At 38.6% G+C, this 25,895-nt stretch overlaps 1 protein-coding gene across 3 annotated transcripts in view; it reads left to right on the plus strand.

The window, feature by feature from the left end:
* The window catches only part of ERC1 (ELKS/RAB6-interacting/CAST family member 1), a 257,407-nt gene that overhangs the window by 215,188 nt on the left and 16,324 nt on the right, over positions 1-25,895 (plus strand). For 2 of the 3 annotated variants that reach the window (XM_062490995.1, XM_062490996.1), the window contains one exon: positions 16,524-16,625. In XM_062490995.1, the coding sequence (XP_062346979.1) occupies positions 16,524-16,625 (102 nt within the window). Of the gene's footprint in view, positions 1-16,523; positions 16,626-18,211; positions 18,239-25,895 lie in introns of those variants that run through there. The other variant, XM_062490997.1, reaches the window with a different exon arrangement.

The following is a 25,895-nucleotide window of genomic DNA, read 5'->3' on the forward strand; positions in this document are numbered from 1 at the left end:
TGGGCCTGTTGGAACTGCTGCAAACAGCCCTGTCTACTTTCTGTTTGTGCTTGCAGCCCATGCCACAGTCTGGAGGTTTTAGGGTATAGCTGTGTAGATTTGCTGGAAGAGATAGGCGCTTTGCCTCACTGAGAAGAGGTGCTTTAAGATTTATGGAGGTACTGTGGAACTCAGATGACAATACAGTACTTGGTACCCTTTCTTTCTAGACATTTGTAACATTTTTAAAAATACTGTAAGGATTAATATTTCCCAAGTTTTGAGTTCAGATTTCAAAAACCTGTTTCACTCCATTAGAAATATTCAACCATTTACTGCATTTATTGAGATTTTCATATTCTAGTTTTACAGCATTTTAATGGACTAAAAATTTGCACAAATTAATTTAAGTGGATAATCACCAACAGCATTTAGTGCCACATACACAGTAGCTTTTATATAAGGCTTATGAACTCCTATAGGAATTTATTTAAGCAACGTTGCCTCTCTAGAAAATCAGGATAGCTGGACAAGTCTAGGTTAGCAGCTGAGAGACCCTGTACCCATTCCTCTAAATGACCAACTTGATGGTGTTGGATATCAGGAAAGATTGTTAGGCCTCCCCTGGGAGAACCAGGCTTGTTAGCACTATTAAAGAGGTGAGAATGCTCCCTGAGCTTGGGCTTCCTCAGAAGACTGCTCAAGAAGATCTAATTTCAGCCTGTAATGTTAATCATTCCTTGGTCTGTGAATAGTATTGCTAGACACTGGTGCAATGTAAAAATGGTCAGTGTCATTTGACATCACTGTTGTACCATATAGTGGTTTCCTATAGTTATTGTGGCCAAACCACCAGTCTAATACACAGTGGTTTCCAGTTAAATAAAGAGAATATATTAGAACAGCTCTCTGAGACATACATTCAACAGAGTTATTTATGGAATTAATTCTGTCTCTTTGCTACAAATATTATGTTGAACATAGCTCCTAACAATATTTGGCTAAGTTGATGAGTCATAAGATAGATGCAAAATCTCAGAACGAGTGGTTTAGAACAGCTCAGGATTGCCCATGGCTGTTCATTCAAGGAATACAATTATGGGTACATCTTTTGCTTAACTTCCATGGTTTGTGGGGGAGCTGGGAAGGACCCATGCACAACTGTTCCTGATTGTTGTCCAGGGCAGGATGTGCCTCAGGGGTAAAATATTTGAGACTTTCCAGCCATTGGTCCTTGTGGTTGGGCTGGTTTGGCATCACTCTTGGAATTTGAATTGATGATGTCTGAAGGATGACCAGAAAACGCAGTGAGTTTACGATTACATTTGAATTGTATAAAGTAGACCCATTGTTTAGGGAACTCTCAGGTGCTGGTGACAGGGAGAATTCCACTTCAACATATAAAAAGACTTGATGAGATAAATCCATAAATAGATTTTTTTGTTGTTGTTAAGAAACAGAAATTTTACACCAACATTTCAGATTCAGGAAGATTTTGAATTACTTGCTTGAACTTGGTGAACATGGGTGTGTAAGCATCATTACAGGTATTTCATTGATTGGATGCAGGTTTTTCCATACTAAATGATTCCTGTTCATCTGGGCTGTTATACTTGACAGTGACAATTGTCCAGGAGACACATGTGTCCCTTTACCCAGTCTCCATTCAAAATGTGCTAACTTGGTACATTTTGCTTATCTCTTCCTCTATTTAATGATATTATTTCTCAGGGAACACGCAGCACACAACACACTGAATGGTTTCATACTAAATAAAGTAAAACTTTATTTGTGGTTACTTGTCTTTGGATGTAAAGCCTAACAAACCTGTGACATTACCAACTGTCTTTTATGAAAACTATTTCACACATTGATAGTCAATTAAAATGTAGTGGCAGAAAGCTGAAAGGCACTTTTCCAGCTTTAGTATTGGTTTTAATTTGTGTAAGACCTGTAGCTGGTGAGGTGATAGATGATCCAAGGTGTGTTCCAAAAACATGTAGGAGAAGGTGAGGTCAGAGATATGAGGTGACTGGTTGGGTTCATAAACTAAATATGTAGAAGGTTTCAAGTAGATTACAGATTAACAGTTGTATGACTTAATGTGTTAGTGATGTGTTCTTTACTTGAAGGAGGAATGAATGATGGAAAGAATTGTACATCTAGAATATTTAATGAAAATTAATGATCTAAAAGAATATATTGCATATTTGTGATTTTGCTGTGTTATTTTGGGAGCAACATAATAAATCACTGCTTTTTTTTTCTTGAAAAGAGAGAAATGCATTGTCTGCAAAACAGAATTTTAATCCCCACCTTCTTAAAAATTGATAATGGAAAAATGTAGTCTTAACTGCATGGAATGAACTTCAGCTTCAGCAAACCGTGAGCTGTTGATGAACAGTGATCACAGATATTTTTAAGCTTATGCACTGAAGTATCTCTCAGTCTACAGATCTTTTTTCTCATCCACTGTATTAAGCTCATTAAATTCTGAAAATGATTTCAGTTTTGAGACTGTCAGATTGGCCTAGTCCAGTATACAGTACCTCAGGCAAATGAATAGGTAAGGCAGGAGAAAATAGATGTTTCATCTTGCAGTTGGAAATCTAAGATGCTGTCAATTAGGATTAGTTTCTTGATAATAATCCTTCATTAATTTGCATACCAATTTGTAGAAATTCATATGACAGTGTAGCAGGTTCGTCAAAATGAGACACAGATTTATGAAATTAGACATAAGTTACTTGTGATAGCTTCTGCAAATGGAGTGGTGCTGGTGGCTACAGATTCCCCTCAGTTCTCTTGAATTCATGGTGTTATGTTCTGAAGGATCCAAGTCTTAAAAATGTTACTGGTCATGTTTAGGTGCAGAACAAATGATGCATTTACTCCTTAGTAAGTACGTGCTGTTTTCTACAGCCCTTTTCTAAGATGAAGAAATACTCACAGGCAGAAAAGAGGTGTGCAGGTTTTCCCTGGAGGTCATGTGTTTGCCACTTGACATTTGTGAATACAGGGAGGGGATGGAGATTTTTCTGTTGTCTCCTAACTTGGGAGCCTGGGAGTCTGGAAACAGCTGCCAGCTCCAAAAGGTACAAGATGAGAAAGTTGATACTGAAAGAGATTCTTCCAGTCCCTCCCCTGAAGGGAGTCTGGAGACAATGCTGTCAGACATGAGTTAGTGATTTTAGCAGATCATCTTTAGGACAGTTGTGTTCAGCTGTCCCTCAGCAGACCTGTATGGAACACAAAATAAAGGCACCAATTCTGTGTGCCCTTTATTGCCATGAGTGTGTTACTAAGGGGTTTGAGTCTTCACAGTAGCAAGAAGTGCTTCTAGGGGTTAGTCCAAGATTTTGCATGAAAACAAGCTAAGTCTCAAACTCAGCTATCCAGAGATTGCTGTCTGGTTTTATCTGGCATAAGCAAACATTTATCATGTGGATGTAAGAAAAATTTCAAATTTCAATTTCAAATGCAAGTCATTTACCTTTGCAATTACATGTTGTAGAATTTTAGATTAACAGTACTATAGGCGAAATGTTACTCTCTCAACTTTTGCAAAGCTCTACTCCCCAAATATATGCTAAACTCTCATCCCAGGACTGGTGCCTGGAGGAAACAGTGGTCTTTTATGTGGAATACAGCCCTGGTTAAGAGGTAGCCATTTTATTAGAGCTTTTGTTCTCTTTATTTGAGTACAATTTTACAGTCACAGAACCCAGTCCTTTTGTTCTCCTTTCTGTTTGTTTACCACCAATGCCTTTCTGTCTTAGTGTGAATACAAGTACTTCCTGTAGCTGAGTAAACAAAAAATAAATGGAGGTCTCACAGCTGACTCCAGGCAAGTTTTTCCTCAGGATTCGAACAACCAAGGTATCTCTTGTTTTTACAGTGGATTTTTGTTAGGGGTGGGAAACTTAACATTTTTAAACATTCTGTTTCACCACTGTACCACTCTTAATCCTTTTAATAGTTCAAAAGTTACTCTTCTCACTGTTTATATCTTAACATGAAACATTACCATAATTTATGATACCAAGCCAATGTGCCCTCCATCTCCTAAACACCAGTAGATGCAACCTTGGCTTTGCCTCCGTTATTACAGCTAGCAACCCAAACCTCTGCCAAACCTCTGACAGTAATGGTGTTGAAAAAATAATAAAACCAATATAGTGATCCTTAAGAACACACACACTCACAGGTTGTTTGAAACTTGGAAGCCTGCATGAGTTTATTTGCCCTCTGGAAGTATTAAGGAATGTACCTTCTCATTTTAGTTTTTCCCTGCTTTTTAGTTTTCCCTAAGGGGAAATATATTTACTTACATATACAGATGTTCAATCATCTTTCAAGTGTCTTCTCTATCTTATATAGAGGCATGCAAGAGGTATGTTCTTCTGCACTAAAAAAAAAAATGAATAATTCACAGATTTGCTGGGAAGGGTCCACAGACTGGAAAGTGCAGACTAATTCCTTATTTTCCTAGACCTTTTCACCACTGTCAGATTGCAAAAAGATTTTAGTCTTCCCCCCTTTCCTGATTACCAAAACCACTAGTCCTTCTCCACTGTCAGCCAGAAAACTGGTTTATGATATAAAGAGGGCCTAAAAATATGAAGGCTTCCTTGTTTCCTCCTATGTCTTCTAATTGCAAATCAATCAGTCAAGGTTGCTCTTATCCTTCTATTCATTCTTTTCTATTTCTTCCTCTGCTTTGTCAGGGCTCTTTAACAAATGGAATCACCTATCTTAAGTTTAATGACTTAGCAGTAAAAGGATTGTTAAGAAAAACTCACCAGAGGTATGACTGGCTTTTTTCTCATCTTGTTCTATAGATCTTTTTCTTTTAGTGGTCCTGTAGCAGAGAGAATTCTCTAAGAATTTTTTTCTGAGCTTTACAGAGTGCTTTATTGGCCCCATTGTGTGGGCCTCTACTCATACATAATGGCATCATATAATGTAAATCACAGAAAGACAACAGATTAGGAATAGAGCAGGCAAAGACAGGAATACAGGAATGCAGACACCTTGGAGAAATTCATCTGGCCAAACTGGCACATCTCTATACATAGTGTGCCATTAATTTCGTAGAGAATAAGAGAATTTCTTTCCTTGGTAAGAATAATTTTGGCACAAATACAGTGGAAAAACGGAATTTTTTTCAGTCTCTCTAGCTTAATATCTAAGATGTGATGCAGATTTAATAGGAAAAATCAACCCCTGCTGGAATAACAAGAAAAAAGAAAAAGTGTTGGTTTATGGTGGTTTTCCTTGGTTGTGTACTGTGTGCAAGAGCAGAGGAAGGGACAGGAATCATCTGTCCATATGTGCACTGAGCATGTGCCACTGTGTGCTCGGGAGAAATCCTCTCTCTGAGGGCCAAGCACAGGGACAGTAAGGATGGACAGGAATCCTGTGTGTACAGACCACATGCACAGATGGTGTGGACAGACAGGAATGTAATGTCTGTATGTTCGTGTGGCTGTTGAGACAGGGTGCTTCTAGGTGAATGTCAAACCTAATAATTGGCAGTACAGAAAAAGATTCTTAACTTTTATTTAGTTTGGGGTGGCAAAGCTCTGCTGGTTGTCAAAGGCAATGCCTTTTCAACTCTTCCCTCCAGCACTTAGCATGCAGGATTTTGCCTGGATTCAAAGATGAAAGCAAGGCACAAAAAGAATAATATTGAGTTTATTTTTCTTTGTATGCAACAGCTTTTAAAATTAATTTCAGAACAAGCACAAATAGTCTTGAGGTTTCATTGTTTGTTTTTTTTTTAAAGTTGCTAACAACACTGTTTATATCATGTAGACACAGATCCATTCGTGTATACACCCAGAGCTGGGTTCTGGGCAGTCACAGACAGTCTGTGCTGAGATGATACTGAGCAGCTCACATCACTGTAGCATCTAGGAATTTGTATCTGTACATAACTCCTTTTTTTGCCAAGAACAGCATGTATAGAGGGGAGGGGGGTTTGCCATTAACAACTCTTTGAAGCTGCAGGCAAATGCAGTTGAAGTGGTAAGTCATATAACAACAAAAATATGTAACAATAAAAGGTCTGTGATCAAAACACTGGCATATACTTCCCAAAATTAAAAATTGCTGGCTAAAAGAGTGCTTTTACTATATTTAATGTAACAACACAGTCACAATAGACAAAGATTGGAAGACTTCCAAATCACTTCAGCTAGGAAAGGTGTATGTAGATACACATGAGCAGATGGCCTACAAATGATTTTGTTGGGCCAGGGGATCACAACTAGCTTTTAAGATTTTGAAGTAGGATGCATCCTGTATGTAAATTCCTACATGAGGTTTTGCCAGTCGGGGTTTATAGATACCACTGGACTGAGAAACGTTTTTGTTTCAGACCAGGAGAAAGACTGAGACAAAAGCAGAGTGACTGAAGTGCTCATGTTAGACAGGCAGCTTTGTGAAGTTGAGCATATGCAAGTGGATTTATTTTGGAAAGGAGAACCACATAGAATAACAAAGGGAAGGGGGACAGAGTAAGGAAGTTGAGGGTAAGATGAGCAGGGTGTGGAGTGAAGCAGAATTGAAAAGGGAAGGAGAAATTTCAGGCAAATAGTCAGAGCAAAACAGGAGTCCCATCAACAATGTCAAGCAAAATTTGTTCTGTATTTGATAGAAATATTTGCCTGTTGTATAGGAAATAACATAGGTAATTTAAGGGGTTTGCATTCAGATTTCATATAGATTTTGTAAGAGTAACCTTATCTGTAGTGCTTAGTGTTGATGCTTAAATTGCACAATTTAAATTAATCCAAGATCAATAAAATGTTGATATGTATTTCAACTGTAGCATAACCTGAGATATATTGTACATTTTGCTTTATAAAAGGTGTTTCCAACCTACCAAGTTGCTTTTTTAGGAAGAGTTTATGCTCCAAAATACATTTCAACTTGTTTTTCTCACTGCTTTTTTGTCTTTGTTTTTCTATTATTCTGTAAAACATAAGATTAAATTTTTAGTTTGGACCCACAAATACACAGTGAGAGGGGAAAAATGAGCAAGGGGAAAGTACAATCAGAAGTTTTCAACAGTTAGATTAATGAGTACCATGGCAAAGACTGGTATTTCCTTTTGTGTTGTTATAGAAATATCATTTCACTTTTTTCTTAAAATGAGTTGTCTTTGGTGGAGTTGTCTTTAAGTATCAAGGTGGATTAAAGAGACAATAAACTGTGACTATTGAACATTCAGCAGACACATGAGCTAATCATGAGAGGCTTGCTTGCTGCTGATCACTTGAGAATTTGTAGCAGGTCAGTCTCCCAGAATCCAAAGAAAGGCATGTACCAAAAAATTCCGCTTCTGTGTAGCATTTAATGCATGGATCTCTCAAGAGTCTACATCCAGACTTACAATTCCAACAAAATGTGTTCATTTGGACTCCAGAGAAGAAGGGCTGAAATGACAGTGCCATCCATCTGCTTAGCTGTGCTGTAGTTCCTACCCAGTAACTTTTCAATTTATTGACCATTTTCAACCAAATTTGACAGAGGAAAAGAAGTCTCAAAGATTCTGTAATTTACAAATTTAATTAACATCCACAGCTGGGTAGAGGTGAAAAGAGCCCAAAGTAGAGCTCCCACACAGGGGAAGGCAAGGAGAACTGAGCTGTGCTGTATTTTGTTTGGCTGTAGCACACACATATGGCTGGCTGTTCAGAACATACATACTTTCACGCTGGTCCCAGCTGACTCTTGCCTGGAGACACCACGGGGCAGGCAGGCTGCAGGAAGAGATTGTTACAGGGTTGAAGGCCATGCTCAGAAGATGGAGAATACAAATCCAAACTACGCAGATTTCATTAGTCAGTATAAAAGGGGTAGTAAAGTGGACTTGCATGCTCTTCAAGGGCAGCCATGCTCTGCAAAAGAAATCACATCTTTACCGATCAAAGAAGTAGCGAAGACACAATAGTCCAAGAGTGGATGTAGCAGCATAATTTAACAAAAAAACAGTTGTTAAGCTAATTTAAATCAATTAGTCTTTTCTGTTTTAAGGGTGTGTGGCAGCAAAAGATACTGATCTTATATTCTCTTCTGCCACAAGACCTTTCTCGTCCATGGCATGGAATCAAGATCAGATTTACCCCAACAAACTGCACCAGAGGGCTGGCTCATAACCCAAAAAATACCTGCTTATTTTAAACCCAGAGGTTTTATCTGCTCAAAACTGGAATGTGAACATAACCACTCTCTTACTTAACCTTAAGAATTGAAACAGCAGCTCATTTTGTTTGCTATTCTGTCTTCAGATCAGTTTCAGTCAATAATTTCTTGGATTTTCTGTTGTGTGAGAGATACAGGATTCCTTGAGGATGTTGTTATGGGTTAACATTTGTCCTGCTGATCCTACCTGAATGTAGTTTCTTGATGCATAGCCCACCCATTCTCTACAAATTAGTTTTACTGTATGATTGTAAATGTCCTCATACTGCAGTACTTGCTCAGACATCTTTGAGATACAGGAAGACACACCTTCATGATATTTCTGCCTAAGACCCTTACAAGCAGTGGAAAGATGCCAAAGAAATAATGTACTTGTCTTGCTCCTGAGTAGTTAACCATGAGAGCAGGTATTTTTTATTTTTAGTTTCCTTTCAAACCTGTGACTGGGCAGGATCCAGCTTTTGTGGAACAAGTAATTGAGAAAGGCAGTTCTGTTACCACTGATCTTAAACACATCTTGAGGTATCTCTAAAGAGAGTAAAAGACAGCTATAGGAACATACACTATAATGATTGTATGATATAACACAAAAAGGAATCCCAAATACAGATCTGATCTGGATTTTTTGTGTGTTCACTGATTCATACAGGAATCAGAACAATAGATTTCAATAAACTTTGTCACTGGGCAATTCCATGGTTAGTTTGTTCCTCTCCTAAGAAGCTAAGTTCTGTGAGACACATTCCTGTACAGGGAAAATTTTAGTTCCAAGTTTATTTTTAATCCCCTCTACATATGTCTGCATATGTCAGGTCTCACAGGGTATGCCATATCTAGGTGATCTGCCTCCTTTAGTTTAGTTCAAAGACTTGTAGAGGTATGAATTCTTCAGGATGAAGTTTCTCAGTAATTATCACATGTGGGAGTTAAACAGGAAAATGACATCTTTAAACACAGAAATTATCTGGACTGATAGTCTTTCACTTTATGATGTAATATTGTTGGAACATTGCCAGCAGCCAATGCAGAAGGCAGCATCTCAGGTAGAAGTGTGTTAAATCCTGCAAGCTTTGACAAACCCCAGCATCTGCACACACTCTTTGCTGGGCTCACAAAAAACACAGGCTCTGGCATGTGCAGAAACATAGTTACAGGAATGGGTTTCATGTCTGTGCAGTCTAAATTTATGCTGGTTTGCTCCTAATGGAGAAATCTCAGTTGCTAATCTTAAACATGGCCAAAAGGAAAGCCAGACCTAACTGATGATGTGTCTTTTAAACCTTACAAACAAAGATGGCAACTGAGCCATCAGTGTGCCATTACTTCACAAATTTGAGAAATGTCTTCCGTTTCATTAAATATCATGAGTGGGAAGGGGGCACAGAATTAAATAATTACACAGTCTTTTAGAGTCCTAATGCTCTAGGTAGGTATAGACTCAAGATAGTATATTTAAGGTAGGTGTAGATATATCAAAGTAGCAATGCAGGGCATCATATTCGAATAACAAACAATAACAAGGATTATTCTGTCTGTGTTTCTGACAGCCAGATTCCAGCAGGGAGCTGGTTGGACACTAACAGGGATTATGGCTCACTACAGGTTTCTAACAAGTAGAAAAGAGCTGTCTGAAAGCCTTCACAAGTGCATAATTCTCAGAGATTTGGCCTATACTTCAAAAGAAAAATCACCTGAGGTTTTCTATTATATTTCTCTGTTATTGGTGACAAAAATGTTTCTAAACTGTTGCTTTTGCATGTGCTTCCACTGAAACATTCAACTCAGATTAAAATGGGATAACTACTTTAATGTACCAACACACTTCCTCCACTGCATACTCATTTGTCACAAGTACAGTCATTATATTAATATTTACTTAATGTGGGGTTTTGAAAACGCTGCATTAAAGGATTAATAAAGCTTGTTTAGACTGGTTAGCAAAACCAAAATTACCCCACGCAAATATTCTACAAAAAATGAGAAAAGAGTCACTGATGTCATGGTTTGTGCTGTGTTTCATGGTGGAGGAACAGACTTGTTGCAAACTCTTTGAGTAAGTTACTGCAATGAGCATATGAAGTAGACTGTATTAATAGAGAGAATGCACAGCTCATGATCAGCTATCTGCTGTTTCTTAGAGAGCTTCTCTAGAGATACAGAAATGTGTGATCCCCATGATTAAAACACGGTTTCAAAAGCTTTCCAGGGTAATGGTTACCAGAACACTAGCTGTCCTGCAGAAATGCTTAAGAAAGGTATGTACTCTCATTAGAACATACAACTTCATGCAAGCTTTCAAATAAAAACATTCTGTAAAATATATTATAAACAATGTCTGCAGTTAAACCTGTGGGTTTCAAATTTATATGTGGAATTCCACAATAAAGAGTTTGTCAGACCTGGGCAGACCTCCTCTAGGCTTTATCAGCTGTATTGCAGAGTATGTTTCTGATTTTCCCCTAAACTTTAGGATCAGCATCGGTTCTGGTTTTTCTCATGTCATAATTTAACTGTGATAAAATCTGTTAATTTGGTCTTTAGTGTTGAGGTGCACAAGTAAGCTCCCAGTGTGGCCTGCAGTGAACATCAGTGAACATAAAATAACTTACTTCTAGGGAACCTACAGGTGAGAGTGCTTTGAAGCAGTACCTCCATGAATGAGGAACTGAGTGATTCTTTAAAAATTAACTATGGCTGCAGTTTTGGCAGGTAAAATAGTGTACATGTGCAGTTTGCAGTGAAAGTTCTCAGGTGTTGGTTATGTTAGAAACAGTGTAACTGTGGCAATTTACTTGTTTAACCAAACATGTAGCGATTATAGAATACAGGCAGAAGTGACGTATATGGTACCCAGGGGGAAAAAAGTAATGAAAATACGGTGAAATCATGGCAGGACCATGAAACAACCAAAGAGAGCATGTTTAAAGAAGTTCTGATGCTGATTGTTCACATTCATGGTTAAAACAGATTTATCTGATATTTTCTCCTGGTGCTTTTTCTTTTAATATAACTGCCTGCTGTAGCAAGGGATAGGGAATAAGAAAGGCTTAAATAATGTCAGGAAGTAAAAAATGCATTAACAGTGAGTATATCAAAGGGGCAAAAGGATAATTGCGGAAATTCTGGGGTGCGAAAAGGGAGAGGTGGGAGAGATCTGATATTTTTAGAGTAAAGTCTAATATGTGATATGGGGAAGTTGAGGTTTTTTAGATGCAATGCCCTTGCAGATGGTAAGCTTTAGATTTGCAGTTCATAGATTCTGGTCTGCAGAGCCAAGGGCTCCATAGTCATTCCTGGCTTTCAGTTAGGAGCTGTAGAGTGTGTGGTGGCTCTTGAGTAATTTTGAGAAGTTATCCTAGTCTGAAGGGTTTCAAACTGTTCTTTTGCATGGTGACTATTGGAAGAAAAGAAGAGCATTGTTAAGGGCTTTGACAAGCTCTGGGGGCTTTGGGGAAGGTATAATTGGAGGGCCAGGAGTAATTTTATGGAATCTGTCCAAAATAAAAAGTGAAATGAAGGTACCTTCTGGGAAAAAAAGCACAAAACCTATTGGTTTGTGGATTTTTATCCAGTTTTCTTCATTCCAGCATTTTTTCTGCACATGCATCAAGAAGGTACCTGTCAGGGCACATGGTACTTTTTACAAGCAAAATTTGAATCTGACATCCAGTTCCTATCCTTGCTAGTTCTCCTTAACGGCTCTGGAGGTTTTAGACAAAAGCACTCCTGACACAACTGATTTGTCTGCACTGCTCATTTATTTTCTCACAGGACCCCGTGGTTAAACCACTTTGTTGTTCATACTTTTTACAGTGATGTAGAAATGCTTGCCCTAGGATCTGAGCCATAACCCCATGAGGTGGGAGAGGATTGTATAATAGCACCATGACAAACCAGCTCAGGACTGCAGGATGTTGGAGCGGTTCCCCACAGAAAAGTAAACGGTTTGTTTTTAAATCGTTACAGCAGCCATTTGCTCTAGAAATTTCCATCCTTTTGGACATTTTTTTTTTCTGTGGAGGAGCAATAGGAGAGAAACTCAGTTCATGTATTTACAGTTATTTTTAAAATTTCTAAGCAAAAGTTTGTCATTAGTATTCCAGTCCTAAGCAGAAGCTTTTTATTTATATGTTTGATATTAAAAGAATTGTAAAATATTATAATATTATATATTTTGTTTGCAACACTGCTTGAACTTTAAATGTTGGAAAATAACTCTTAGTGGTGTCCATCAGGAAATTAGCTGCTTTTCTTCCGTATTTGATTTTTGCCGAATTCCAATGATACATGCATAAATTAGTTCCTTTAATGGAATCACAATACTGGTTTTGACATTTTCTTGCCAAGACTTGTCACAAACATGCACAATTAAATGAACGGCAGATGCAGTGGGAGGTCAGGTTGAATTAAAGGGGAAACATAGAAAATATCCCTCTAGGTGAACTGATCACATAGGCTTGTCATAGTCAGGACACTGCAGAGGTTGTTCTGGGGTTAAACATTCAAAGGGCTGTAATGGAGCTAAGCAACTCAACCATATTTGGCATGTAGGAGGGGTTTTGGATCACTCTTCTTCTGAAAGCTGAGCTTTGAAACACTCAAATGATCTGATGAAAATTCCAAATAATAAGAATTGCAGCATATTTTAGGTTGTGTCTGGCCACCTGCTGAGAACATCTCTAATTAGAGCAGCTTTCTCAAGGCCTTGTTCAGCGGCATTTTCAGTATCTTCAAGGATGGAGATGCCACAGTCTCTTGGCAGCCTGTTCTGGCATTTGATGCACCTCATTATGAAAAGAATTTTCCTGATCTCTAATCAGAATTTTCTGTATTCCATTTTGCATCTGTCATCTCCTGTCCTATCCCCTCCAATGGCTTCATGACCTCTATTCCCTTTTATCAAGTAATTTAAAAGAGCCTTCTCTTTTTCAGACTAAACCAGCCCAATTCCATTAGCCACTTCTCAATACCTACTGCCAAATATTAATAATGGGTTGTTCTATTTGAATGTAAGTGGAAGAAGCACACAGCCTCTTCAACTTGACTTCAGAATTCTCTCTGAGGGGCTCTATGATTTTGCTGACTAGACCCAACCCAGTGGGAAGTGTGTGGCTTCCCTGAGGCCTGGGTAAGGGAACGTAATCAAGAAACTTCCAAACCTGGTACAGCCTACTCATTGTTACCCTCTTATGGTTTTCTGAGTGAGCAGCAACAAAGTCCCAGAAAAAAGGATAAGGACAGTGAGGGGCAGGGGGAGCCTGGGGAAAACTGGCCAAGGGATCTGGAGCACAAGTTGTGTTCTCTTCTGTGCTGCCAGTTGCAAGGAATGATGAAGCAAGAAACAGGAAAGTCATGCAGATGAACACCTGGCTTCAGGACTGGTGTAAACAGCAGCATTTTGTGGTTTTTGATCATGGGTCGGTTTATACAGCAGTGAGCTTGCTGGCAGCAAATGGGGTCCACTTGTATCAGAAGGGAAAAGGGATCTTAGCTCAGGACTCAGCAGGGCTCCTTGAGAGGGCTTTAAACTAGATTTGAAGTGGGACAGGGGCATACCCAGGCTCAACAGAGATAAGGTGTTGGACCAGCCTGCTGTAAAGCAGCTCTGAGGAGAAGGCCCTGGGGGTCCTGGTGGACAACAAGCTGTCCATGAGACAGCAGTGTGTCCTGGAATCCAGGAAGGCCAATGGTATCCTGGGGTGCATTAGGAAGAACACTGCCAGCAGGATGGGGGTGATCCTGCTCCTCTACTCAGCTCTGGTGAGGCCACCTAGAGTGCTGTGTCCAGTTTGGCTCCTCAGGATAAGAAGGGCACAGAGCTTCTGGAGTGGGTCCAGTGGCGAGTGACAAAGATAGTGAAAGGACTGGAGCATCTCTCTTACAAGGGCAGGCTGAGGGAGCTGGGCTGTTCAGGCTCAAGGAGAGACAAATGAGAGGGGACCTTATCAATGTCTGTCAGCGTCTGCAGAAAGGGTGTCAGAGGATGGACCAAGGTCTTCCTGGTGGTGCTGAGCAATAGAACAAGAGGCAATGGGCAGAAACCGATCCACAGAAGTTCCATCTGAACATGAGGAAGAATTTCTTTCCTGAGCAGTGACCATGCACTGGAATAGATTGTCCAGAGAGGGTATGGAGTCTTCCTCACTGGGGATATTCCAGAACCGTCTGGAAGCTACCTGTGCCATGTGCTCTGGGATGACCCTGCTCAAGCAGGAAACTGGGAGCAGATGACCGACTGTGGTCCTTTTCAGTCTCACCCAGTCTGTGATTCTCTACAATGTTTATATTCTTCTCTATCTATACCAGCTAGCATAGTTTGTTTGGGTTGTTGTTGTTGTTGTTGTTGGTTTGTTTTTTTTTTTTTCTTTTACATAATATAAGACATGCTGCCTCTGTCTGAGAAGAGCTACATTTTCTCTCGGGAAAGTTGAATGTGCTATACTAGCATTCTGCTAAACAGCTGGGTTTCAGTAGATTTTCTACAAACACACACATGCTGAAAGTCATGTAAGAATTTATTATTTATTATCAAAACAATAAATTTCCAAGGAAATAGTTTCAAATATATAATAGTTTCAAATTAATTGTTCTCATTGCAAAGAAGAAACTGTTGAAGAGACAGCCTTAAATATAATAAAACAATAAATATTAAGAAAGTGCTTTTACAATAAACTGGTTGTTTAAGGATTAATGTAGCATGTTTCAAGTAGTGATTTATGAATGATGAGTCAGACTTGGAATTCAGAACTTGCTTGACAAAGCAGAGCAAACAATATAAAAATTTTGCATGATTAAATTTCCTATTGCTTAAGCTCAATTTACTATTAGCTTTTGTTAAATTATTCCAAAATAAAATCAAATCCAGATTCAAACTCTGGACCTTCTCTCTCATGATCTGAAAAGAGACAAGTAAAATCTGCATTCTCTAGCCTCGAGATGATCATTAAACTTAGACTTTTCAGTGAGAAACCATGGAGTTATGAAGGGATTGAATCAACAGCTGGCATTTCTATGATCTTTGAGCTTTCATTTAAGGCATTTAATTTTAGTGCGTGTCTTATGATTTCATATGTCTAGCTGTAGATAATTTACTCTGTATCCTATCTAAGGTAGATCAGGGTAGCCTTTTTGATTTCCTTAGAATACAAGGATTTCACAAAGCTCCAAGTTGGGCTCTTTGTGCCTTCTGAGGGAGCTATCAGTCAGTTCTGGGGCCGCTCCATGTGTGAATTCCCAATGACCCTGGCACCCAAATAATGCCAAGGGAGGCAGCACTTGGCTTTGAAAGGCCCTCACCCAGCTCTTTTGGCTGCCCACAGAGTATGATTGCTGCCTGAATGGCCTTGGTGAGCCCTGCTGGGGAAGTTGGACATTCTTCCCGGTGCATTTTCTTTCCTTATTCGTGTGTGTTTGTAGGTGCTCGGGCACCTCATTTCAGGGTAGTCTGTTCAAAGGGCTTTATCTCGCTAACAGCCTTTGCAGACACAACCAGGTAATGTATTTTAATGTTCTTTGCAATTGCTTACCTAAAATGGTATTGTGAAAGTCAGGCATTCCATTTATTCTTACACAATTCATATTCTATTGGGTCTTTTTAAAAATCCTATCTCCTCTGGAACTTGAAATTTCCTAAGAAATTGAAGAAAAACAAAGAAACTTGTTTCATACTTTGCTAATTCTTTACTTGACTGTGTCCAGATTTTAATTTTATAAACCTTCATTATGGCACTTTTTCTTTCCCAGTATCTTATTTGTTAACATTTTAATTTTCTGACAGGATGGCTTTTGTATAATTCACATTTTTCTGACCAATCTCAGAATTTTTATATTTTTTGATATATAAATTGAAAACTGATTTGTATACTGAAACTGGATGGACTTCTTAAGTAATAACCTATTTTCAGCTTTTTTACTTTCTGTTTTTTTAAAACTGACTGCATTCTGAGGGCTTCATTGGGGATTTCTTAGTTGACTTAGAGACACCTAACTCATGTTTTCATTGAATTATTCTCCAAGTTGGTGTCTGAACCATAATCCCAAGAATCTATAAGAAGAAATTAATTTCTTGTATAGCACAACTTGTAGTAGGTACAAGTCAGATGATCCATTTAATTGCAAAACTAATTTAGCCTCAAAGGGAACAGGTTGGAATGTGTCTCCACAGTTTTTACCAATTCTCTATGGTAATACCAACTGAAATCTAGGTATGTGTCTTGTTTTTTCCCCATGTATGGTTTTTGGACATGCAGTTGTATAAATACCCTGTTCCCTTTAGTCCCCATGATAACATTAGAAGGTAGACTGAGATTCTTTTTTCTTGTTTTTTTTAATAGACTCAGAATCGTATGAAGCTGATGGCTGACAACTATGAGGATGACCACCTCAAATCCTCATCCCATTCCAACCAAACCAACCACAAGCCCTCCCCTGACCAGGTAATGTCTCTTTCTTTTGTTTTTAAAGTAATTTTAACTGTGAGGGCTGATGATTTTGTGTCTAAGTAGTTTTCCCTGACATGCTTGCAGTACCTTGGAACAAAAGTAGCATTCCAGAATGCAGTTATAAACCAGAACTGGATTTTGCTGTTGTGTTGGCTTTGTGTAAAGCTCCTGAAATGTGAAATGAACCTTGTGAAATGTGAAAGTTCCTGGTACCAAGCTGTTGTTAGGTGGGTGGAGAGGAGGAGGTACATTGAAAAGGAACAAAAACTTCACTCTCCTAAAATGCAAGACTTGAGTCCTGTATGACATATTCAGATTTTAGTAGCTCAGGTTTACTGCTTGAGTTTGTGGAGTGTCCAGGACTGTTTCTTGTCTTCAGTAGCAGGAAATCATGCTCCAGGATCAGCTTTCTAATCTATGGATTGCATACGAGCAGTTTCCTTCATTTCCCATGAGGGAATCCCAGCCTCGGTGCCAAATGAGCACAGACTGCTCCCTCACAAACTCAATGGGCCGCGAACTGAAGGAAAAATCAATTTACCATCTCCAAAGCAGCGAGGAGCCTCCTGTGGCATTTACAAAGCACAGCCATGTGCTTGATAACTATTAGAGAGATTAACCATCCCTTGGGTAGCACAGAAAATGCCAACATAATTGCACACCCCATGTTGTAATCTCATCCACTGCAGTTTAATTAAAATATTAGCCGTCATTAATCACTGCCTCGATGGGATGAAGGAATGCTTCTTCTCTTTGCTCTTTGGCTCATGTAGAAATTGGTGAGATCTGAAGGGAAGCATCTCACTCTAGACCTTTAAGTGCCCACCTAGTGATACACAGAAATAATGAGCAAGATACAGGAGGAAAATAGCAAAAGCCAATTACTTACTCACCCTGCAAAAATACATCTTGAAAAATCTCCTTTCATATATATGAAGGAGTGTATACCAAGAAACGATCAGAAAAATTCTCATTTTCAAGGGAACTTACCTTTGCATCTTAATTTAATACTTCCCTCCACTCTACTGGTTTGAATTTTCTGCAGTGTTTTTGGAAGATGTTGATGTTTCACTCTCCTCTTTCAGAAGAGTGAAATTGTTAATGCTGAAAATTAAATGGATTTCCTAATCTTAATGTTAGAATATCTGTTTTTTCTACACTGAAGTCTACAGAGAGCTGGAGCCATTTCCAGCATGTAACTTTAGTATGTGCTTGCAAATGAATGCAGTTTAGCATTCACAGATGAAATGAAAAGATAACATGTAAAAACGAAATAAAATTTAGACATTTACGGAAATTCTTGCAAAGAGCCCGCAGGGAAGGGCAATAGGGAAGAGAGGGGGTGGGAGGAGGCTCTGATTGCACTTCCCCTTTGCAAAGGGGCATTTTGAATGCTGACAAAGCCTACAAGGGAGCAAAGAAAGCTGTACCTCAAGGTAGCTCAGAATACTGCGTGAGGAATTGAAACGCTTTGTATTACTGTTTGTACTTACATATGTGCTTTAAATACTAACCAACTCTTTGTTTCATTCCCATGCTGCTCTGGGGCTTTCCTCCCATTGCCACCTGTGCACCTCTAGGATGAGGAGGAGGGTATTTGGGCATAACCAGTCAGATGCTCTTAGCTCAGCCATTTTGTTCAGAACGGTGAGAACCAACCTCTCCTGCCAATGGAAAAGTTTCCAAGTCACTCCCACACCTCTCTCCTGTGCTTTGTGTAACCTGGCTGTTCTCCCTTCCCATTGCTTCCATGTCTCTGCATGAGGGTGTTTCTCGTGTGGTTATGTGCAGTTTGTGATTTTCTTCTTCTAATCATCCTACCAGTGTTTCACCATGTTGTGGGGAGAACTTTCCAGGGCATGTAATTGAGTTTCTGTGCGAGTATGAGAGAACAGGAAATCTTTCATGTCATTTATCATTGACTTCATGGAGGAAATGTTATCAATCAGATTCTTTTTCAAAGCATTTTTTACCCTAGCCAAACCTATGTGTCCTTTTTCAATTCTGGTTTGTGAAGAATTTGCTCAGAGATAACGTTCCTCCTGAAGAAAATGTTCCTCCTGAAGGTTTTAAGCATGTTGAGATCTGCTGCTGAGATTGCTGCCATGCACACTGACCTTACTAGTCACAGAGATTTATCAGCTCACAATACAGGATTCTCTAGATGGACTAGGATTATGAATTGTCTATAATGTGAAGGCAAAGAGGAATATCCCCTTAACCTTCCTCTCTCCCTTCCACCTCCCTCATTCTTTCAAAACAATGAGGGAGAAATTTGGAGCTGTTTTTCATTTAAAGTACATTTTGCTTCTCTGTGTCTGGTGTCCACAATTTTTTTTTCTGCTGTCAAATTGTCCCTGCAACAACTCCCATTTCTAAAAGGGGAGACAGTACAGAAGACAGAGCCTTTCTCCTCACACCTGTTCTTTAGCAAAAAACCCTCTTGCTGGCCAGGAGTCAAATACTGATTGGTCTACCACAGTACGCAGGATTCACTTATGCCATGGAGTATCAGTTTTAAAGTAGAATACATTTCTCTGAAGTTCTTCAAGTATTTTAAAGGACTGATGACAGTATTTTAAAAATCTATATTAAACTTTTTCCTTCTTCATTTATCCTTTTAAGAAAAAAATATTTCACATGAGTTTCTGTGCATTTTTTTCTAAGAATTTGATATTTTCACATCAGTTATTTGAAAGAAAACTGAAAATTTCTGTGGAAATCTTGAATTCTTGCATTTCTGAAAATTATTGCTTTGCATTAGATATGTAAAACTTTCATGAGAGAATAAGGCACTCTCATCTCTTGCACTTGGTCAATTAACTACAGACTTACAGTCTGTCTGACTGAATGAACCAAATCCCTCTTTTCTAGCCAACCATCTGAAAAATTTAATCCAACTGTTGCAGTGTCAAACTTGAATTTCATGCCTTGGGGTTTGAACTGAGAAAATCTCTTTAGTGGACAAATTGATAAAGTGCTTCATTAATTTCCACTCGCTGTTGATTTCACATTTTTTTAAATCACCGCTCTTGCAATGGTTGTGTGCTTGTGTATGTTGCTAAAAGTTTTAGAGGTAATGCTTGTAAAAGATCAGCTGAAGCACAAAAATTAAACAGGGGAGATCAGGTAAGTAAATGATGAAGAGGAAGAGGACACTCAGTATGAAGGTAGGAATCATTCTGATTTCCCTTCTGGAGCAGACATGGAGTTTGTGAAGAGAACACTGAGAGAAAGATCTCTTTCCCATGTGCTGATGCATTTAAGAATGCAACTGTGTTAAGAGTATGGTTTTTCACAGTTTCCTGAATTAATGAGTGGTTGACATTAAATACAGCTTATCTCTCCAGTTTGAGGCACTTTGCTCTGGAAAGCTGTTACAGAGTATCCCAGTCAAAATAATGAGTCAGCCAGCAGCCTTGCCTTCCACGCACCTCATTGGAGAAACTTGTCAGCCTCAAAATTGTTGTGCATACATCAGCAGGGAAAGTATAAAGGTGATGAATGCTTCCCAAGCCAGTTATTCCCAACAGAGTACATGTTTTTACTGTGCTATTCTGTGTTCATTTAAAAAAAAAGTCCTTATTCTCTTTGTAAAAGCTAAGATGATGGAAGTTACAGAGTCCCTAACCTCCATGTGCTAAATTAAATTACGTATTACAATGATAAAATGTAACTATTAGCACGGGACTTGGCAATAAGTTTGTTTTTTAAAGTTCCTTCAGGTCTGTGGATGCAATCACCTGCAGTCAATACTGAAGATTAAATGGAGACCAAAAAACTATGTACAATAGTTAGCTACATTATTTCATTTTTATGCTTTGTGTCTTAAGACTTTTCCCCTCCAGCATTCTGGAATTGACTGAATTTAGTATTTAATTGTGCCGAGTCTATACATGACAGCATTATCAGATAGAGCTCCCCTGAAATGGAGCACTGTTCATAAACATATTCACCCTCCCTGTAATTTCTGAGGATGGTAGTTTACATTTCAGTTTATGGTTCAATGTAAATACCATCTTTCATCCTGAAATAGTCTTTCCTAGCATTTTTCACTAAGCTCGTTTCTTTGCTGTCTGAATTTCTTATTACTCCTTTTATTCCCCAGATGGAGCTCTATCCTCCTCTACATCCATGTCAATTCCAGTGTGATTTCAGATGAGGATGCTCTTTGGTCTTTCTCAAATGCTGAAGTGTTCTGGCCAATGGCTTAATTAGTTATTACTAACTTTTATCAAGAATAATATGAATTTACACCTTAAGAGAACGTAATACATACAAAAGGATAGGTGTGTATGCTGGTGTATGTTCTTGTAAATCTGTGCCAGGTGTGTGCCACGTGGGGGAAGGAAAAGCAAAGCTTCCATACAGAGATTTCCCAAGCTGCTAAATTTATCCAGTTGTCTTGTGAAGCACAACTGTGCTACCTAAAATGGGAGAAAGTGTGGGTATGGTTCAGAGATCTGCTTCATCCACTCATGCATTCATTAAATGAAAAATATTATTATGCTTATTAGAGCAACAGTGGAATGGTCAAAGAGCTAGCGTGGAACTGGGGTGCATCAAAATGGGGATATTTCAAGATGATGGAAACACTGGCAATTCCGCTTGCCATAGAAATACTGTAAGACAAAAAGGCTCTTCTTTGTGACATTTTTCTTTAATACTTGAGTTAGACAGATTTTAAGTCAGAAGCAGTAAGCACTCTGAGTTGACCACTGAAGGTACTTGCAAAATTTAACACTTCAGATTTCAGAGGTGATGTCTGTGGTGGAAAGAGGGGCTAAGTCATTACAAGAAAATATTTGCCTCATCTCACAAGGCTTAATGTAATCTTTGCCAGAGCAGTCAAACCATGTGAAGTTTTCATTGGGATCACTACAACACTAAAAGTTCTGTACTTTGGGAAGTTTGAGAACATTGATTTCTTTTTTGTACATTATTTGATTCTGATTTCTTTTAGTGAAGTAAATAGTTTTTCATGGTGAGTTCCATGTTTAAATTGCACAGGCATTCATTCACTACATAAACGTGATCCTCTCCCCACAAGACACATTTTGTACAGAGCTGCTTGTCCTGCTGTCACACTTTTGAGGTTCTCAGTGTTGTCATTACACTGTCACCTCATAAGCCTTTTGACTAGATTTATTTTCAATATGGTCTCTTTTATTGTTAGATCACGCAAAATGGTCAGAACCACCAGGCCTTCATGCCTGACTCATATTACATTGTAATTTACTGGACATGGTACTAGACCACGATTCAGAAGATAAATTCTTTCCTGGCATCGTCTCCAACTCACTTGTTCTCTTTCTCCCTGTCTCAAATTCTGTAATTGTAAAATGATCTGAAGATTTTGTAAAAGTGCAAGTTCTGCTTGGGAAAAGTGCTGTGTAACTGCTAGGTATTATTACTGTACAATATTTGGAAATTGTCTTGTTAAACTGATAAGATGGTGATTCTATTACCTCATTTTGAAATTGCTCCCAAAATGGTGTTAGATTTGTATTTGACTCTATTACTACTGCTATTTTTTTTTCTTCTTTTCCCAAGATCCCATTCCTTCCCAAGTAAAGGGAAAATAACTCATATTTTCTAGGAGCTGCCATTTCAGCATGCTGGACAAAGATCTTTAGACCACTGTCTCTTGTTTTCTTCTGTCATCTCTTGTCTTCTGAAGAGTCATTTCTTCCCCTCTCTAAAAATCTACAAACTAATTGTGTAGTATAATAATGATATTATTACAATTCTTCATCCAGGTCTGTAGAAGCATTGTGAAAGTGTCTTGTACTTCCTTGGAGATATACACTGTGCAAAATTTGAAGGCAGCTACATGAGATAGTCTCACATTGCTTAAACTTGTCCTGACAGAGAGAGAGAGAGGCCAGATTTGTTTTCTCATATTGGTGACAGTCAGGGTTCTTCACTTCCCCTTTTCAGATGGGCAACCTTTTAGAAAGAACCCTAATATGATGCACTCAGATAAGATGATGTAACTAATTCACCCTTAGGAGGGTTAGAAAAGAATGCTTTCCTTGAGACAGTCAGCTTCCACTCCTGGTTGTTTTCTTCTTTTGGAGAACAATTCTTCTGATAGCTTTTTTTTTAAACTATTATTTTGCTGTTTAATAACTAATACCTGTCAGAAAGAATGTATTCATACAGAATGAATGTATTCTCTGTCCAAGAATGTTATATCTATGAGCACAAAAGAACTAATCTTGATACACTGTTCATCTTCTTTCTGATCCTAGAATGATAAAAGTAAGATCTCCAGATGGAATTTTGTAATCTGCAGCTCTGGGATGAATTAAACACTCACAACAGAGGTGTAGCTGGACTGTATCACTGTCTTCCTATTATTCTTACAGATCAAAGAAGAACACAAGTAGATACTTGCAGTCTAAAACATTCAAAACAGATGGCTGGTTTCTTTTTGTAGAGAATTGTGCTTTTCAGGCAAAACAATTGCAAAAAGGCCATCGTTCATTTCTGCCAGATGAGATTATGCCAGGTCTGTGTCTTATTTTCTCTTTTGATTTGCAGCTGAACATAATCTTCTACTAGTGGCTTAGACTTCGTAGCAAGTAGGAATTCTGCACTCAAACATTATATTGTTTCTGGCCACTTCCAGGAGAGTTGTTCCTTGCAGTTTGTGTGATAGTCTGTACTATCTCCCATTTATTCTGAGCTCTGGCACTCCCAGACAGGACACTCAGAGACAGAGAACAAGCAGCTGCAGCCAAGCCCTTTTAGTTATCAGTTAGGAGGAAAGAAACTGAGGGAGAGAGGAGATGAACAATGTTAGAAAAAGAATCAATCCCAAACCTGCTTTCTAGTGTATTAACTATAAAAATAAACTCCAGAGAATGATAACTAAAATAAAAACCACAATGATATGTAGCCAATCTAGACACTGCATTTTCCTGGCTGCTAAAGCTCATAATGACTGATGGACATGTCAGGATTGACAGTTCCATCTCACAGTAGCCTCACTATGGGCTCTCCAACTATATCTGATTGTTAAAGTTAACTTTTAGATAAGAACTACTATATATTCGTATAAATAGGTGTATTTATTCATGGGGTTTTTCATTTGAATGTAGAGCAAGCAACTCCAAAAAGATTTTCTAAAGACAGACAAACCTTCAAAGTCTTGGATTTGAAAGTGTCTTTCAGCAGGTAGAGAGCTGCAACAGCAGAATGAAGACCCAGAGTTAGAGAAGAACAAGACCAAGATTCCTATCACCTGCAGACAGGGAGGTTGTAGCTCATCTGAACAGGAAAAGCACTGATTGTGTTCTCTGGTAGACTACTTAGGAAATACCTTCTGGTTTGCATTAGCAGTGGAACAGAGAGCAGGGAGACAGCAGAGCACAGCCCTGACACATCAACATTGCCATGGACACACTCTCCCAGTGCTGCCATGTTCTGCTTTCACATAAACACGTGTGAGATGCTGTTTGCTTTTGTCCCTTGTAATAGGAAGAAGCAACAGATGAAGTACAGCACAGCAAGAAATGTGTGTGCTTTCTTGTTCACTCTTGCGTAGACAACAAGTGCTAGAAGGCTTGAAAGCATTAAAAGTATAACCAGGTAGTTCTTAATTATTCTCAAGCTGCTATATTTTTGTGGAGAATGAATCAGCATAAAGTCTGACTGATTCTGTGAAATCAAAACTTGCCTAGTTGCACCTATGAAAGTTTGACCAGGAGAATGCTGTTTAAATCCACAGTATCATGTACAAGCTGCAAACAGTTGTTAAACTATTTTTGCTTACTGTGGGACTCCTATTTTTTTCCTTGATGATAGTTGTCAGTATCATCAGTATGACTACCCAGTTTCACAATTTTCTATAATTTAATTTAGTATTCAAAAATTTAACCTGGTAACTAACACAACTTACGTGGCAAAGAGTTCAGATGAAGGAGATATTAATAATAAAGAGGTGTGAGGTATGCACAGTGCAGTGAGATTATTTAGGGGTAAGAGATTGAGTGAATGCCCTTGCTTTTGAAAGGAAGGGATTGAGGAAACAGGTAAAATTCAAACTGTGTGCAAACACTCCCTTCAGCTCTGCTGAGGTATCTCATTCCCAAAAGTTCATTTTCCCCTTGCTCCAGTTACAAGCCCGTCGCATCAGTACTGGAGTTCTGATCTCAAGCAGTCCCTGCTGTTCCTCACGTGGTTCCCTGCCAACTTTGCTCCACACCCCACATAAATGAAAGTTGCCAGTGTCACGGAAAGCACTTCTGGATTTGTTATGTATAAAAATATTTTAGAACTACTTGCTCTTTTTGAGTGCTTTAGGAGCCCTACCAACCCACTGCAATTCTCTGCCTCACCTACATGATGGGGAAAGGATTTTATTTAAACAGAGGGAGCTAATGACAAAGCTCCTTCCCCTGGTTTGTTTTTTCTGTTATTTTTTTCTGGTCTGGATTTTTCCCAAGGTGAAGAGGGTGAACTCTGGAAATCATTAATCCATGGGATTTGTTCATGGTGTATAAAAATTTCAAAAATAATTTGCTATATAAAAATGATTTCCTAATTGATTCTGTCAGAAAGGAACTGAGTAAGACAGCTCTGTCAAAATAGCCAGAATCTCTTTTAGCTCCTCACATATATTGTTCTGGTTTATGAGGAGAAAATTATGAAGGTTAGAGTTAAAACTTTTTTTTTTTTCTTTAAAACAAACCTAAAGAATACTGAGCCCGTCCTTGAGCTTTTGTGTGGGGGTCTTCTGAAGAAACCAAGTATCTCTTTGTATCAGTGAACTGAGCTGAACTGAACTGAGGTCAAGATGTGTCTTTTTGAGAACTTTCTTCTGTTTCCATTTAAAATAATGAAGGGAAGACATCAGTGATAAATTGCTCTGAATTTGGGAAAGCTTTTGCACATTCTGAGCCAAATTCATGCCTCATAAAACTCCATTGCATTCAGTGGTTACAGTATTATTGTTGAGCCCTTGTGTTTGTTGCCAAACAAACACAAATGGTCTGAGCAAGAAGGCATAATTCAATTTGCCATGCAAATACTTCCAGACTGTGTCACTCACTATCTTAGTTTATTTTCATATCTCCCAATATAAGATGTTTAGCTATAGAGGCAAAATATCCTTGTCTGGCAATATCTATAATAAAACCCAGATACAGGGAGGTATACAGAGATTTGTCAGGTCCTTTTGAAATAATTTCTTTTTAACAAACAGATGTGCTTACACAATCTTTGGCCACATCTTCTCCTGTGCAATGGTGGTTTGTG

This window comes from Cinclus cinclus, chromosome 4, assembly GCF_963662255.1.
Source record: "Cinclus cinclus chromosome 4, bCinCin1.1, whole genome shotgun sequence".
NCBI lineage: Eukaryota > Metazoa > Chordata > Aves > Passeriformes > Cinclidae > Cinclus > Cinclus cinclus.